Here is a 17,332-nt window from a genome sequence, read left to right as displayed (position 1 = left end):
CGTGAGCTTGTCTTATGCTGGGCCAACGCTAAAGACAGCAGAAGCCTTGGGAAAAGCAGGTATTGGGACAGTCGTGTCATTCAGAGAAGTTTCAATCTAGAAGCTACAAAACTAGATTTCCTTTTTGGTGCCCAGTCCCTTCAAACTGATATTTTGTTTGAACTCAATTCCACCCTCACCCCGACACTCAAATTTCCCCCAGCGGTACCTTCTGTGAGGTGAAGGCCAGCCCTGCTCCTCTCATGCCCCTGCAGCCCCCTCCCCCGAAGCCCCAGACTAGGCCCAGTTTCTGAGCCCCCCACCCCCACGCCAGGACGGGAGCTCAGACTTCCCTCTGCTCCTCTAGCTGGAACGAGTATTATATCAGCTCCTTCCTCTGATCCCCTGAGTCTGAACCTCATTTGTATATATTTACACTGGGATTCTGACCAAAGCACTCGGCCACTGTGTCTGAATTTAGGACTTCTATGCCAGTCTCCCCTTGTTTTTGAAAGATTTCAGTTTCTTGGTTGTTGTTTTTAATCTAATGCAAAAGGAGTCAGTTAAAATTAGAACAAAAGTCTGTCCGAATGAGCAAATGAGTCAAAACCCGAGGCTGCCAGTTGCTGCAGCTGAATCCACTTTAGCTATTTCTTCAGCTAAAGAGCAGAACAAAGACGGTCACTTTGAGCCATGGATTCTCTTCCTGGAAAAAAAGAAGGGGGTCGGGTTTAGTCCCTCAGAGACGGCAGGGCAGCTCAGACCTGCGCGTGAGACCCTCCCTCCCCCGGGTGCCTCCTGACGCAGGCCCAGGAGGAGGAAGTAACAATACCCCGTAACCGCAAAAGGGTATCTGGACAGCATTTTCTGAGCGCACAGTCCCCATCACGGCCTCATCGGATCCTCGCAGGCCCTGGCAGGGCATCATCCCCGTTTGACACAGATTGGGAGAGTGAGGCTCAGAGGGGTTCAATAACCCTCCCATAGTCAAACTCCAAGGAGGCTGGTCTCCATGTGACTGCCATTCTCCCCACCCCCTTCAGAATGTTTGCACGCCAGAAGCTGATAATCCCTCTCTGTGAGACACTAGTCTGGGAGCCCTGGGGGGAGGGCCCTTATTCTGTTCATCTTCATGTCCTCTTGGGCACCAGCATTGTAGACACTCAATTAGCGTTGGATGAATTAGTTTGAACTCCACTGAAGCTTCTTTAGAAGTGGGTGGCCAGACCTAATTCACCTTGGCTTTAAAAATAAAAGTCCCCACAAGCTGCATTGAAAGTTTTGGCAAGAGGGTGAGGAATCCAGGCCACTGTCGTGCAAAGACAAGCAGCAGCTCCTGGGGCGCAGTGGCAACCGGAATCCAAAGCAGACAACCCCCTGGCACCCCTCAGTTACCACTCAGAGTGTGTCTTGGGCCAGTAGCATCAGCATCCCCCACAGCGGATTAGAAGTGCAGAGTCTCAGGTCCCACCCCCAGAGCCACTGAAGCAGAATCTGCATCTTAGCAAGCTCTCCAGGTGGTTCCTGCACACCGAGTGAGAGAGGCAGTGGGGGTGCCAGAAACTGCAGAGACCAGGCAGCCACCAGCCCCGGCGCACCAGCTGGGAGCCCAGCAAACGCTCAGGGGTGGGATTCTACTCTGGGCAATGTGGTTTCCGACCCTTGGTTTGTTTCTGGAAAAAGAACAGCACATTTGCTTCCGGCAAGTGAGCACACTTTGTTAAAATTCTAGTTCAGATCAGAGGTGGGAAGAGCTCTACCTCATTATGGGAGGTCAGGTCCTGGAGGCCAGGGACTATTCTAGACTTCTGGTCCATCTGGGTCTCAGCCAGGGGACATTGGCAAAGTCTGGAGACATGTTTGGTTGTCAGGATTAGGGAGGGTGGTTTCCTGGCACCTGTTGAGTGGAGGTCAGGGTCGCTGGCCTCCTCCATATTGCCTAGTCACTCTGTGACTCGATTTCTGCTCCAATCCAGAGAAAAGGGGTGCATTTACCAAGCTGAGGGAGATCTGGGAGTTTTAGTGAGGAATCCTGAGAACCTTTAGAAGCTTTTTCTTTGGAAGCATGAGAAAAGTTGAAATATGACTCAAGGAGTAAAGGAGAGCTGGGACAAGTAACAAGAAGAGAAGGAGGGGGAGCCCACGCACAGGAAGAAATGTGGCATAGAGGGGCCGACACCCAGGAAGTACATATGAAAATTTTGTTTATTTCACAAAATACTTTCTTATTCATAAGAAAGACTTAAATACCCCCCTCTTCTCCAAATAAGTCAGATTTTTTTCACTGCTCTATTTTCCAAACTTGTTGAAGTGTGGTCGTAATAAGGAAAAAACAAATTTATTTTCCCAAAAATATCTTTTGAAAGAAACATGTAAAAGTCACCAGATACAAGATACACCATCAACAACTCGCGAGAGGAAAGCCGGCGCTGCCCTTGAACTTTTGCTTTCCTAAGATGCTTTGCACTCTCCTTCCCTCCACATCACTCGGAAGTCGCTGACGTGGCATGGGAGAGGGTGGTTTTCTGGGCATCTTTCCCAGGGCCCCACCACCGTCTCAGAGCACTTTTTCTGCCAGGAGCTCAAAGCCTTTTCCAAAACAAGAGAAGGCCATTTGAAGGGCCAGGAGAGCCCAGAGGAGTGGGGCAGGTGGGAGAGACTGAGAAAGCCTCGCAAGGGAGAGAGCGTGAGACTCCCCATCATTTCAGACTGAAATGCTGGGGGAGGTCCATTCTGCTAAGTGGCTCGAGCAGAGTCGTCCAGAGTCGTCCCCTCTTCTGCTGGGTTTGCTTGGCTCCTGGGTGATGAACAGGCAGGGATGCCTGGCGCCCTGGGGCCCCCTTTACTGAGCATGGCTCGGATGCACGGTCCACGGGCAGCTCCATTAGTTGGCGTCTGGGGCATCGGGCGGGGGCTGGGGCTGAGGCCCCAGGGACGAGGCCAGTTTGGTGAGGGCCCTCGCTATGGTGTCCAGATGGCCGTTCATCGTCCGCAACTCCACCAGGATGTCCCCAACATTGGCTTCCAAGCTGGAAGAGGCGGGCCGGGCGCAGGGCAGCGGGGAGGTACCCGGGTCCTCGTCCCTGCCCGCTGCGCCCGGGCGCGGGGCGCGGCCCCTCTCGGGACCCTGGGTGGGGGCCAGCCGCTCCTGTTCATCCCCTCGGACGCCAGGTGGGGTGGCCGAGGGACAGCCGGGCAGCCAGTCGACCAGGCGCGGACCAGCGTCCGGAGAGGAGGCGACAACAGAGTAGAGGCCTGTGCGCCGGGGCGCGCTGGAGCCAGGGGGCGCAGCGGCTGCGGGGAGCGGGGTCAGCGCCGAGGGGCCGGGGGACAAGGCCTGGGGCTCGCAGGAGGACGAGGGAGACGATGGCAGGGCGGTGGTGGAGGGGCCTGGCTCCTCCGAGGAGAGGAACAAGGTGGTGGAAGACTGGGAGTCCAAGGTACTGGGCTCTGAATCTGTCAAGGAAGAAACAAGAAATGTCACTTAGGCATCTATTGAGTGTCAACTGTATGCTCTGCTACGTGATTCGGACTAAAGGAACTGAATGAGAAGGTGGAAATGCATTTCCTACGCCCAGACTGGCAATCGAGTAAGGAAGCAGGTCATATGAGCAGTTAATGAACCAAGGACAAAGTGGGAGGGGGTGGTGCCCACGCAGGAATTCAGAGGCAGGGAGGGTGGGCCTGGAGGGTGAGGGTCTGTGCTGAGGTCTGGGGAGGGGACACTCCTGGAAAGGTGTTCAGAGGCGTAGGAGCTCCAGACGAGGCCAAGGTTGCAGCCTCCTTGGGGGCAATCTTGCCAGGGACAGTAGGTGAGGACTGTGAAAGGAGGGACCTCCCCGCTATTCTCAGAAGCAGAAGTGTGTTCAACAGATGCCCCTCCGCTGCCCTGGCAAAGCCAAGCTCTCAGCCCAGAGTTGGAAGAGTCTGAGGCCAGGAGCCAGAAGACCTTTGCGCTGTCTCGCTTGCTCTGCCAGAAAATGCCGTGGAACCTTGGGCCGGTCCCATTCCCCCTTGGGGACTTGGTTTCATCTCCCCATCTGTAGGAGAAGGTTGGGCCCAGGGACGCTCCCCACCCCAGGACCCTTCCAGGACTCATCATTCTGCCTTCAAAGGGCTTCAACTTGAAGCATTGATCTGAGTTCACGGTGGGCCGCCCTCTAAGACCTGGAAGCATCTTACAAACCTACCTGTGTTAGTTCTCTCCTAATCCTTTGAGCCTCTGGGTAGAAAGGAGCGGCCGCACCTTGTGACTGGGTATGCTAACAAGGGTTATTGACCTCAGATCAAAGGATCCACATCAATGTGCGGGACCTTAACTCAGTTGTCTCAGCCACCCTGCTCATCGCCTTTGGGGAGATGGTCCCGGCTCATCCTGGACGCAGTTCCGAGTCTTACTACAGCCCAGCCTCCGAGGCCTCCTCCCCATTCCAGCTAGAGTGTCTGCTCCTGGCTCTCTGCACGGCCTGTTTGGGTGCCCACCTTTATGCCCTGCCCTGCAGGGATGCGGAGCGTTTCAAAGGCAGAGCTTGCTGGATTACCTCAGTTTATAGTGGGGGGGAGTGGCGTGATGAAAAAGCCCGTGAGCAAACACACCACCAGCTGCATGTGAACAGGTGTGCTCTTGCCACCCGTCATGGGTGAGCGGTTCCTTCATCTGCGTCTGGCTGACGCTCAGAGGAGCCCTGATCACCTGGCGAGAGCTGTTCCCTCGGCCTTCAGCACCCAGCACCTTCTCACGGGGCCCACGGGCCCCAGATGTTCCACCAGCCACGTCGTGTGGTTGGGAATTACGTCTGCCTGGAACGAGGAGACAACTGTTCCGCGGGGGAGAACACTTAAGGGGAAGCCCCCAGGGTGCCTGAAAGCTTCTCTGATGGAAATTTCCTGGGTGCTTTCTGCTGTCAGCTTGCACAGAACTACCTCTCCTCCCCCAGAAATGAATTTCCTCAGGTTTCCATGAAGATCCCTAAACCAAGAGTCGGGAACACTTCTAAGTGCGTAACTCCTGTGAGTTGAAAACGATCAAAGGGAAACTCTCCAAACCGTTTGCTCTGGTTTTACGTGAGAAAGATGTTAATGAACTTCACACATCCAACTCTTGTAGTGGACAAGAGGCCTATATATTAAATCAAATAGAGACTGACATGTAAGATTCGATGGGCGAGCACACAGATGTTCCAGGTCAGCGCTTCTCAAATGTTAATGTGCATGGCATTCCCCTGGGACATGGCTCCAAGGGGGGTTGTGATTCAGTGGGTCAGGAGTGGGGCCCAGACCTGGCATTTCTAGCCAGCTCCTGGGTGATGTGGAAGCTGCTGGTCTGGGGGGCATGCTTTGCATAGCAAAGGTGTAGACCAAATAGACAAGCTTGGTGATAAAGCACAGGACTCATAGAAACTGGAGTAACCAGGTGTCGAGATGCAACCTGCGAGCCTATGGAGATAGTAACAGTGCTGCTCACGACCATTCTGGGCTGCCAGGGGAATAAGGGAGGTGGCCCCACCTGCTGTTAGCTTAATAGTCTCCAGCAAAGCCTTGAAGCGAAGAGCCCCAGCTGGAGGGGGTGGGGGGCAAAGATTTCTTCTAGAGGAAAGCCCTTCACTGTTGTTTCAGCTAAAACTTCAAAAGACATCAGGTTGTCAGGACTCAGCCCCACCTGGCTGAATTAAAGAACAGAAGCACCTTTGTAACAAGTCCGTCCCTTCCCAGAACTTCCCCCTGGCTGTTGGTTCCAGCCCCACTTAGCTAAAAGCTGAGCTAAGCGATATGTAGGTCTCTCCCGTCGGAGCAACTGAGCATTTTATCCCTGATTTGGGACATAAGCTTTTGAATCAATGACTTGGTTTTATGCAGCTTCAGTGATCACTGCAAAATAATATCAGGGTCTTGCTGATACAAACAAGAGGATGCAAGTTAAAATAATAATGGATTATGAATTGCAGTAATCATGAACAATGAACTGCTATTTTTCACCTGTAAAATTTTCATGGTGTTCTCATGCTAGCGCTCGCTGCTGACAAGATCGCCAGGAGAGAGTCATTCGAATCCACGGTCTGCAGTAGAGCTGACCGGCACATCCTCTCCGGAAAGCAATTTAGAAACATGTGCTCTGGTGTCTCGTGAGAAAAGGAAATGCCAAATCGTGTCCCATGGATGAGTTCAACTTCTTTTAGGAAAGTGTGTAAAAAAAAGATGGGGAGAAAATGCATGAAGATGTTAGGCATGTGATGGAATGATGCTTTCCCGAATTTTCAAGGATTTCTGCAGTGACCGTGCATGGATATACTGTTCCTCGTCACTGACCTTTAGCAGGAAGTGGCTGCTCCCTACCAAGCCCGTGGGTCAAGATCTCCTGACCACTTTCCATTCAATCTTAATCCTGAGTCAGGCTGAATCATTTCTTGGCTGGCAGCTGGGCACCTTGAAAGGCCAAGCTTTCTGATCTTTGTTACACCCACTTGGCACTCCCTGTCACCACCACGTACACCCACCAGCCTGGGGCTTTGGCTTTCTCTGGCGGATGCATGTGGAAGAGCTGAAGTGTGCGGCTGGCTATGGGGACCTGTGATTCATTTGAAATAAGCCCTTCAGAGCATCTCCCTAAAACCTGTTTCTCTCCTTCTTCCCCTTCTCAGTAAATGACCTTCCATTTGTTCAGCCAAACACCCAAGATTAATCCTGGATGCCTCTCTTTCCCTCACCCCCCACATCCAATCTGCCAGCAACGGTTGTGGGCTCCACCTTCAAACTATATCAAGCATCCGACTGCTTCTCACTGTCTCCAGGCAGCAGCCCAGCTCTTGGTGGCTGAGCTGAGACCAGAAAACAGGTCTCCTGAGTTCCAGGTCAGGGTTTTCTCTGCCACCCCGAAAGCCTGCTCGATCTGAATGAATCATTTAGAACTCTCCCCAGCCCTCCTGGCCACCCGCCACCATTTGCCCATGGAAACTGTTCGCTGAGTCCTAGCATCTTTTTTTATGTATACTAGATAATAGCTAAATGTATTCATTAATTCATGCAACAAATATTTACTGAGCACCTAGTAAGCCCATCAGAATGCTGCAAGGTTTGCAAAGCCAGACCTAAACCCTGACCTCACTGTGGTCAACGAGAAAATAATGAAATAATTGCATAAACAAATGTGGGATTGCAACAGTGATGTGCTCTACATGCTGTAAGCATCTAAAATAGGAGGGTTTGACCTAATCAACGAAGATTCCCTGAGGAAGTGCTGCTTGAGCAGAGTTCTGAAGGGTGAGTAGTTACGTAGGAAGAGAGGGGAGACTGCTGAAGCAAGAGCAAGGGCTTGTGGCTGGAGGGAGTGTCACAAAGCTGTGGGACTCCTAAAGAAAGCCAGCATGACAGGAGTGGAGAGGGCTAGGGGAGGGAAGCTCAAGAGGAGAATGGGGCCAGGAGATGTAATGTATGATATACATACACTGCCAGTGTCACCCAATCCTCATTCTCTTCTTCCTCCCAATTTTAGCTGGTCCATGAACACTTAGAATAAAGATTACATTTTCCGGCCTCTCTTCCAACTAGCTGTAGCCATGTAACTAAATTCTGGACAGAAAGATGCCAGTAAAAGAGCTGTGTGCAATTCCTCCTTCCTGTGTCTGGGATTTAGTTGCAATGGCTGGTGCTCAAGCAGCCCTATTGGACCATGAAGTGGAAACCATATGCTAAGGAGGACAGAGCAGAGAACTGGGTCCCTGATAATTCTGACGAACTGCTGTACCAATCCTGGGTGGTTCAACTGCAGACTTTTTAAAGTCTTATCCATTCAGACCCCTGTCAAACCAAATCCTGATATACATGGCCTTGTTGAACTTAAGGAATTTTGCTATTATCCTAAGAGCAGTGGAAAACTTTGAAAAAGTTTTAAGCTTAAGGGTGTGTGTTATACGATCAATTTTGTATTTTGAAAAGCTCACCTGGCTGTGTTGGGCAGGGAGTAGACAGAGTGGGAGCAGGGAGGCCAGGTAAGAGTTTGCAGTTGCAGGTGAGAAATTACAGAATGACAGTGGCTCTTTTTTTTTTTTTTTTTTTTGGTGAGGAAGATTCACCCTGAGCTAACATCTGTTGCCAATCCTCCTCTTTTTTTTGCTTAAGGAAGATTAGCCCTGAGCTAACATCCATGCCATTCTTCCTCCACTTTGTATGTGGGATGCCTCCACAGCATGGCTGATGAGTGGAGCAGGTCTGTACCAGGGATCTGAACCCACAAACCCCAGGCTGCCAAAGCGGAGTACATGGAATTTTAACCACTCAGCCACGGGGCCAGCCCCAACCATGGCTTTTTATAGTGTGGTAGCTCTGGAGTGGCAGAGGAGTAGACAGATTCTAGACACAGCTGGGACATGGGAATGTTATATCGTCAGGGATGTGGGGTGTGGGGAAAGGAGGCATCAGAGAAATGAGGGCCCTACCGGCTGCCGCTTCAATGCAAGTTTCCAGAAACACGGGCACTTTCCCTTTCTTGTTCTCTAGAGTCTGGGTGGCCCCTTCCCAGCGCACACCTGGCCCTCCAGCATAGCTCAGCTGGGACACACCTCACCAGGGGCGGCCCTCAGGACCATTTTCCCAGGAGCCCGGAGGGAGGAGACACTGGGCAGCCTCGGGGGCCCAGAAAGCAGAAGGCTGCGGGATGAGGATGAAACCTGTCTGCGGGAGAAGCACCATCTCTCAGGGCTGCGGCTGGGCGCTCGCTCTGACGATGGTGCAGACTCGGCTGGGTTGCAGCCTGTTCCTTTCAGAATACCGGGCCCGCAAGAGGGAGGGTGAGTGTCTGATGAACTCAAGCCGATAATATTCACTTCTTTTATTTTCCAGGAACGTCATGAGACCCACAGGGCAATCTTCTGGTTTTAAGACCTGGTGAGTCAAGTCTACACATACCTCTGACTCAGTCTGCTCCTGAGTTCCCACCAGGCATCTCCCAGGAACGCAGCTCGGCAGGAGAGCTGGGGCTGGACAGCCCTGGGGAGGGCGTGGGAGGGGCTGGCTGCAGGGGAGACCGGAGGATTGCTGGCTTGACCCTGACCACGCTCGCAATGCGAGCCAACACTCCGTGAGCGCTCACTGTCTCCAAACCACACGCCACGCTATCACTTCTAATCTTCGAGGAAAACGATAAAGTGGACTCTTAATCCCATTTGACGGTTGAGGAAACTGAGGCTCTGCTCTGTGATGTCCCCTGCTCATGGTCACAGGGCCTGGATGTGAATCGAGGCAGCTGATGCCACGGGCTGTTCCACGTGGAGGAGGGAGTGCGCTTTACAGAGTTTCAGCAGGCCCGAGAGGCAGGCGGGGAAGGAAGGCCGAGGCTCTGGGAGGGTCGGCACACTCTAAGCCAGTGACTTGCCACTTCGACTTATATTAAAATCTCCTGGGGAGCTTTGCAAACACTGCTCATGGCCCCAACCAATTAAATCAGCATCTTTGAGGACGCTGCCCTATGATTTAAAACGCCCCAGGTTATTCTAACACTAATATCCCAACAATGACTCTCTACCCGTCTGCAAATGCAGAAACTGAGGCTCGCAGAATTTGCATGGTTTGGACAAAGCCCACAGCTGGCAAGAGCCACATCCTGCCTGGTCTGTGGCCCACTGCCATGCCAGTGCTTGGTCAGGTTGATTCCCTTCTCTGCCACATCTGGGCCTCTTCTATTCTGAAAGTGTGTGAACTTTTTTAATGTAAATTTCTTTTGCCGTTTGCACCTTTTTTGTTCAAGTTGAAGTGCTGCTTAGGCCGGCTGCGTGCGGAGGGTGGAATGGCAGCCTATAGCCAGAGTGGGACGGGCTGGCCCAAGGGCCACCGACAGCATGGCCTTGGCTGTCTTTCCCCAGGCTCTGCTACAGCCACAGACCAGGCCCTCTGCAGACATGCCCAGCAGCCCTGGCCAGGATGCGCCCTTTGACTCCCAGGAAAAACACTGCCCATCGCTGTAGTCCCCAGCCTCTGAGGATCAGAAGGCTCAGCCCAGGGGGAACCCTTGGTCTCCTTTTCCAGCAGCATTAGTGACTTCCCAAGGAGTGACATGGGAAAAGTCACCACCCTTTACTTCTGTGTGAATTATCCAGGCTCTAACTTCCTAGCGGCTGAGAGTTGAGCTATGAGAAAGGAGTGTCCACCATCCATGGAGCTAATTAAGCAAAGCAGCAGGGAAGGGAGAAGGGCAGCCACAGAGACGGACTCAAGAAGCCAAAAGGTGCTCCTGCCCAGGGAGGACCTTTCAAGTGGGGGAGAAAAGGAAGGGAGAGCAGACATCTGTACAACCGTGTTCACAGCAGCGTCATTCACAACAGCCAAAAGGTGGAAGCAGCCCAAGTGTCTGGGGAGGAATGGATGGATACACAAAATATATACGTATATTGGCCTTAAAAGGAAAAAAGCCTGAAAAAGGAAGGAAGTTTTGACACACGCTACGTGGACGAACCTTGAAGACATTATACTAAGTGAAATAAGCCAGTCACAAAAGCCAATACACAAAATATTGTATGGTTCCCCCTGTGTGAGGTTCCTGGGGAAGTGAAATTCACAGAGACGGAAGGAAGAGGGGGGTTGCCCGGGGCTGGGGTGGGGGGCAGCGGGGAGTTACTGTTTAATGGGTACAGCGTCCTGGTTGGGGAGGAGGGGGATGTCCTGGAGATGGACGATGGTGACAATCACCCAACAGTGTGAGGACACTTAATGCCACAGAACTGGACACCTAACAGTGGGTAAAATGTCAGTGTTACGTGATGAACATTTTACCACCATAAACGCGGGTGGGGGAAGGTACGACACCTCAATTCAGAACTTTATCCGAACGTTTGAGAGAAGGTCGACATATGACATTTCTGGGACTGTTTGTAAGATAGGAAGAAGGAAGAACTGATAAACGGCTGTTGAGAAGCCTGCAGATCCGATGTGGGTTAACATGCCCAGGAGGCCCCTAAGGATGAGGATCGCCCACCCAGGCCTGGACCTAAACATCACCCCGTGTCATCAGAGATGTCTCCTCGTTCAGTCACGAGGGGGAAAAACTCTCAGAGAGCTTTGCTGAGGCTGTGTGGACACAGACTGGAAGAAAGTAAAGAGCCTGACACTTTTAGACCCATTCTCCTTTCAGAAGCACACTGATTTCAACCCTCCAAGCATTTCACAGCCCAGCTAGCTCCTCAGAGTCACACCTTCTCACCAGCTCCACTAGCCACAGAAAAAAGGTGGAAATTGTTTCAGTTCAAGAGCCCCATGGTCCTCAGCCAGGCTACTAGCCGCCCCAGCCCTTCCTCATTTGCTCTGTTCCAACTATTCCCTCAAGGTACTAGGCACATTCCCACCTCAGGGCCTTTGCACTTGCTGTTTGTTCTCCCTGGAATGCTCCTCCTTTGGATATCTGCATGGCTCCCTCCCTCACCTCCTTCAGCCTTTGCTCCAACTCACCTTCTCAAGAGGCCTTTTCTGCACACGCTAGTTGGAAGGGCAACCCCCACCCCACCACATCAGCTTTCTGACTCCCATGCCCTGTGCAGCAGATGCTGTCGCTGTCCCACTCATATCCCCAGAGCACTCCAGGTGGGGGAATTATATGTGCAAATGCATGACGCTTGGGAGATTGTGGCCTGAAAGACAGCTGGAAATAGCTGGAGGGTGGGGTGCAGGGCGCTGGAAGCCTTGCATGAAGTGGCTTAAAAGGTAGCGAGGACAGACGCCTGAGGAGCTTGTCTGCTGAGCTAAGGAATTTGAACTTTAGCAGGCAATGGGGAGCCACCGAAGGGTTTAAGTAGGAGAGTGATAGAATTGATTTGCACTTTTAAAGGATTACTCTGGCAGCCAGCCCTGTGGAGGCCGAACTGGAGGGGGTGAGGCTGGAGGCAAGAAGACCAAATGTAAAAGTAACATCTTGGACATTGAAGGAGCTAAAATGATATTAGAGAAGAAAGCGACACAAGAGTGGAGCCCAGCCAACCAGTATGAGAAGCGATTTTTTTTTCTAGGAATAGATTGAATTTCAACAAAAAGAAACTTTCCTGCCACCCTGGGTGGACAATGCTGTGAATGTTGGCTCCTGCCCTCCTTCGAGTTGGCCACCCTGGGTCTTTCGTGCATCATCATTCAATAAAAGCAAGCGTGGGTTTTACAGGATTGTTTGTTGAGCCTCAAGCCAAGCTTTTCCACTCACTCAGGCAGGGCTGCTCTGCCAATTTCTAAATGGACTGTTTTCTACATATAGGGTGTGAAGGATATCTCTATGTGTGTCTCTGAGCAGGAGACATGTGTGACTATATATAATATCTTTATGTGAATTTTTGAAGAGATGTTTATCCAACCTGTATATGCCTTGGCATGGATATTTTTGTAGTATGGAGAAAGGGAGAGGGGGGAGGAAAAAGACATTCCCACACCGTAACCGACTTTGGCTCGTGGAGGAAAATTCGAATAGGTTGTGTTCCTGAGCCGTGCCTCCAGGGTTGAGCAGTTCCCAAGTCAACCCATTTAATCCTTCCTCCTGGAGGGTCACTCACCTTTGAACTCCATCTTTTAAAACTGTCATTAAAATAGTAATAATAAGACCCTGCTGAAGGCCAGGCCCCCCCGCCCTGTCCCCCAAGAGAGAGCTCACCAAGGGGGCATCTCCCTTATAAAAAGCGGGCTGCTGATGCACTTGATGGAAAGAGCTGGCTTGTAAAATACAGCATTTTGGCTTTCACAAGGCCAGGAAGCCCACAGCAGAGCCAGCCGGGTAGTCTGAGCGAACCCAAGCATATTAGAACCCGGGGTCACAGGGAGCTGGGGCGCCACCAGGAATGCATGCAGGGAGGAGGGACAGTCTGGCGGGTGGCTGGGGGAACAAGTGGAGCCCTGTGCTGCCAGCTCGCCCCACGTGAGCCAACAGGCGGAGCGGGAGGTGGCCAGGACAGCTGTGCCCACCCCACAAGGCTGGCTTAGGCCCCCTTCACACGACAAGGCTCCAGGACCTCTGGGGTGTGGCAGGTGGACACATGCAAGTCCACTTACCAGCTCAGCTGGGGCAGCACTCAGAGACGAAGACTCCCGGGCCTGTTCGCCATGCCCCCTTGCCAAGCCATCCACCCACATTGAGGAAGGAAGCAGTGGGCCACCCTACCCAGAGAGCAGGAGCGGCCATGGCCCATTTCCCACGGCAGTAAGCAGCCAGGTTCTAGACAATGGTGTTCCCTAGTCAGGGGCAGAGCAGAGGAAAGGACCCAGGACCCTCCGTCGTCGTAGGGACCGAAGCAGCAAAGCCCAGCTCCAGACATGCCTGATAAACATATTCAGCGGATGACCCTGTCTGTCAGCCTTCCAGGCAGCCTGGGCACAGACCCTGGCTCTGAACAACCGAGGCCTCTGGTGTCCGTCGCCACTATTACCACAACCCACCCTGCGCTTAGAAGCAAACGATCCCGAGAGACGGCAGGGCCATGTTAGGTCCCCCAATTGCCCATCCGGGCACTTTCAGCATCCAGTCCTTTCTCTGAAGAACTCCTCGGAGATTAGACCTCCCAGCCTTGCCACTGTGTCTGTCCTGTGGAAGTGTTTCCTAATTTGGGTCCCAGCTCTCCCTTTTCTTCATTTCATGCCATTCCTCCTAATGATAACCCTTTGTGCCAGCCTCAATTATATATGAAGCTCGAAGGAGCAACCCCAACTCTAAATCTGGCTCCATCCATTGGAAGGGGAGGTCTTGGGCATCTTGCTTGGCCCAGAAGGAAGGATGCTGCTCCCCAAGGGGAAGCAAAGCCAAGGAGGGGGAAGGAAAGATCTTTTAGCAAAATAAGAGTCTAGAATGAAGAAACAGACCAGCGCTGGCTGCCCCGGGTCACCGGGGCTCGAGGCCGATTCTGCATCTTCAGCCAGGCCTGTTAGGAATCTGCCCTGCCACAGGCATGCAGAAGCAACAGAAGTGCTTTGATTTTTCCTTTTTTAAAACCGTCCTCCAGCCTGACCCTACCTATGTTCTCACAACATAGGGTCAACAGAGGGTGAAATGAGAGCATTCGCTGGGAATTTCCTGACTTCTGTGAATTTTTCTCAAGATCTGGCCATGAGTCAATGTGATGCACTGTGACCCAGGGTATGACTCGCAGTGGTACCCCTCCCTTCTGGAACACCATGAAAAGCATCTCCCTGCTGAGCAACTGAGGATGAAAATCTACAAGGCCCCCACCGCCCCAACTTTCCCTCCATATGGTCCCCAAATTAGGGGAGATAAGGGAACCACACCACATTTAATCAGGATAGTAACATTCTCCAGACGTACAGAAAGATCTTTATTTATGCTCTTCACCTCCCATCAGAATTAAGCCCTCTTGTATAATTTTTGTCGATCTTTGTATTTGGGGTATTTAGAGAATGGAAGGGGGGGATGAGAAGAGGAATGGAGAAGAGACAAAAGAGCGTAGCTTAGATGGACAATGTCCTGACAAGATCTGGGAACCCAGCACATCGCCTGGAAGTAAACTGGATTAGGTAGGTGGGTAGAATTATCGGTTCAATTTTATCGATGTTGACAACCAATCTGAAACAGTCAAACAAAGCAGATTAATTACAGTTTTGTGTGTGAACGGTCTGACTACCAGGACTGGATGTCACTTGCCAGTGGACACCAGCTACGACCAGTCTCAGCTAGTGATGGTTTGTGATTACCCCAAGAGTTTGGGGGGAAGCGCTTGGATCAATGACATCCTTCGAAAGATCCTGGAATTAAAACAAAGGGAGCGTTAAAACGAGACTGGCGGCCGTCTGTGGAGCCTGGCGTCACACGGGGGTGTTGGGAACACATGTGGAAGCATTCTGCAAACTGTCAGATACGCTGCAAACAGCAAGGGGTTGTCGGTATCACCATGATTAGGGACACGTATCACTGTGGGGCCAAAGAAGATGAAAGCCTTTTCTAATGATAGCTTAGAATTTCTAATGCCCTCCTGAGTTTAGGAACAAATATCTTTAGCCCTCTCATTCAAATGCAGAAAATGAAGGGCAGACACCAGGTGAGGTGCGTAGGCATTGATGACAATGAGACCTGGTGCCCTCAGGTCAGCACCCCTCTGCCCACTTAGCCCCCTTCTCTTCATTCTAGCCCGAGACCCTGAGGAAGAGCCCAGCATCCTCCGCTGTTGAAAGCCTAACTTGGGAAGGAAAATCCCAACTGGAGGCAAAGCTCCCAGAGCTGTTACACCTTCTGCTGTCCCGAGGAAAACGTCAGAGAACTATTTCCTGGGGCTCTTTCAACCAGGATGAGGAAGGTAATTCCTCCCCCATCTCCCTTTCTTCCCCTTCCCCCGAACTGCCTCCCTTCTCGTCATCTCACCACCATCGAAGACGACTCTTCACTTTTCTTCTCCTTCTGGAAAAAAACTGTTTTTCTAAATTCCTGCCTTTTCACTTACTTATGAAGGCAAACCAAGAGAATAAAATGAGGCCACTGGGTAAAAAGGAATCAAATCTCAGCTGTGCTTTTTAAATTTTTGTTATTAAATTTTTATTCTATGTATTTATTATTTCTATTATAATTTTTAAATATATATATATTTTAAAACTAACAGAACCTTTCCTTTTCCTAGCTGACCATCTCCCGACTTTGCTGTTTGCTTGTGGAGACGCGGCAGGCCAGCAGGAGGGACGGGGGGCCGTTGGAGCCCGGGGTTTCTCTGAGCCCCGGGCAGGCCTCTCTTTCTGGCAGGCTCGGGAAATACTTTCAAACTCTCCGAGCTGTAGTTCACCTATATATAAAACGAGCAAAACAACACTCCTCCTTCCCACAGGCATGTGAGGAGGTTTAATTATCGCAAATTTGTGAAGTGTGTTAAGGCCCTTGGATTAAAGAAGTTACACGAGAAAAAAAATATTATTGCAGAGTGGAATTCTGCTTAGTTGTCATGTTTGCTGTGACTGCCCTCCGCGGTGTCTTACATTACTTGGAACAAGTACCGTGAGCTATGAGGTCTTGAGAAAGCCTTTAAGTAATTTCCTGGCCTGCTTTTCTTTACCTTTTAAAAAAGTCTTCTTCCACTTCTGCCTTTTCGCTTCTTAATGCAGCCAAAAGCTTTTCCCTCCTAATGCGTCGTGTCAGAACGGGAGCCAGCTGGCTGGAGATGGACCCTTTCCACCTTGATATTTTCTCTTCGTCTCTCCTGCCTGCCACTCCTTTGCTCCCCGCCTGCATCTCGTGTTTTTAAGATGTCATACATTTTAATAACTTAAAATAAATTTGACTCTGAGCCCTGGGCTGTAAAATTTGCTTCTGCCTCTCGGATCGGTGGCTGAACAAGGTACTGAGTCCCCTCACTGAAACGGAGGCTGGTTCCGCCTCGGGGTCTAGGTCACTGCCATGGTGACAGAGCAGAGCCCTGCCACCCAGGGAGGCGGTTCCCCACTCAGGGCTTCCGGGCATCAGCCGCACACTTGGAATGTGGGAAAACACCAGGCAGCTGCTGGGGTGGCCGGGAGGCAGCGGCCAAGAAGGCCCCTTGCCCTGGCCACAGCTGTGTCCGTCAACAGGTGCGGCCTGGCGCCTGGGCATGCCGCATGTGTCACATCTTCCTCAGGGCACACAGAAACACATCCAGATCAGGGACACACTCGTGGACTCTCTCCCACTCCCCCTGCCAGTCCCGAGGCCACAGAGACAGAGGACAGTCCCCAGGTGACAAAAAGGACCCTGAGCCACTTTTCCTCCACTTTCCACCCTCAGCGTGGGGCTAACTGGACAAACTAGGGTGGCCCCTCAGTGCAGGGCAGGCGGGCTCTCCAGAGGAGGACGTGGCTGACCCTGCACTGGCCGGCTCTGCGTGCAGGGCCCCGGACAGCCGCTGCCACCCCGCCATGGTCCTCATCCAGGAATTCTGTCAGGGCCCAATCTCTCTGCTCCCCCCAAAGTGGAAGAGCAAGTGAGGGAGAGGGAAAGTGGGGCTGAGCCTGGGGACAGACAGCAGCAGGCGCCTTCCTCCTGCCCCGGCCACCTCTGCCACTGCGTCCTGCCTTACTGCTTCACCTGCACCTCCCCAGCCTCAGCAACACTGGCTCCTCCCTCCGCTCCTGCTGGTCTCCATTCCCACTCAGCCGCCCTGGCTTCGCCCCTCCAGCATCCTGCTCTCCTCTTGCGGACAGTGAGTCATCTTGGGGTGTGTCTGTGTGCATGTTGCCTCCTCAACAAGACGAGTGTCAGGACCGTGTCTCATACAGTTACACAGCAGCCCCCAACAGGTTTCAGTCTTCTCTGCAGAAATGGAAACCAAACCAGAAAACACCACATGTTAAACCCTGCGTGTGTCCATGATGAAATCTCACTCAATCCCTTGTGCTTTGGGGAAAACCTTTGTCACTTGTCTCTCTCACCTGT

The 17,332-nt window shown here is 52.0% G+C and overlaps 1 protein-coding gene across 2 annotated transcripts in view; it reads right to left on the bottom strand.

Moving 5' to 3' along the window:
* Positions 1-2,166: 2,166 nt before the first annotated feature.
* RUNX2 (RUNX family transcription factor 2) overlaps positions 2,167-17,332 on the bottom strand; it is a 315,448-nt gene continuing 300,282 nt past the window's right edge. For both annotated transcript variants that reach the window (XM_023624252.2, XM_070244668.1), the window contains one exon: positions 2,167-3,435. In XM_023624252.2, the coding sequence (XP_023480020.1) occupies positions 2,864-3,435 (572 nt within the window). In that variant the 3' untranslated portion in view covers positions 2,167-2,863. The remainder of the gene's footprint in view (positions 3,436-17,332) is intronic.

The sequence above is a fragment of the Equus caballus genome, chromosome 20 (assembly GCF_041296265.1).
Source record: "Equus caballus isolate H_3958 breed thoroughbred chromosome 20, TB-T2T, whole genome shotgun sequence".
Lineage (NCBI taxonomy): Eukaryota > Metazoa > Chordata > Mammalia > Perissodactyla > Equidae > Equus > Equus caballus.
The sequence above is the reverse complement of the archived record's forward strand: the minus strand, read 5'-3'. Positions and strand labels throughout refer to the sequence as shown.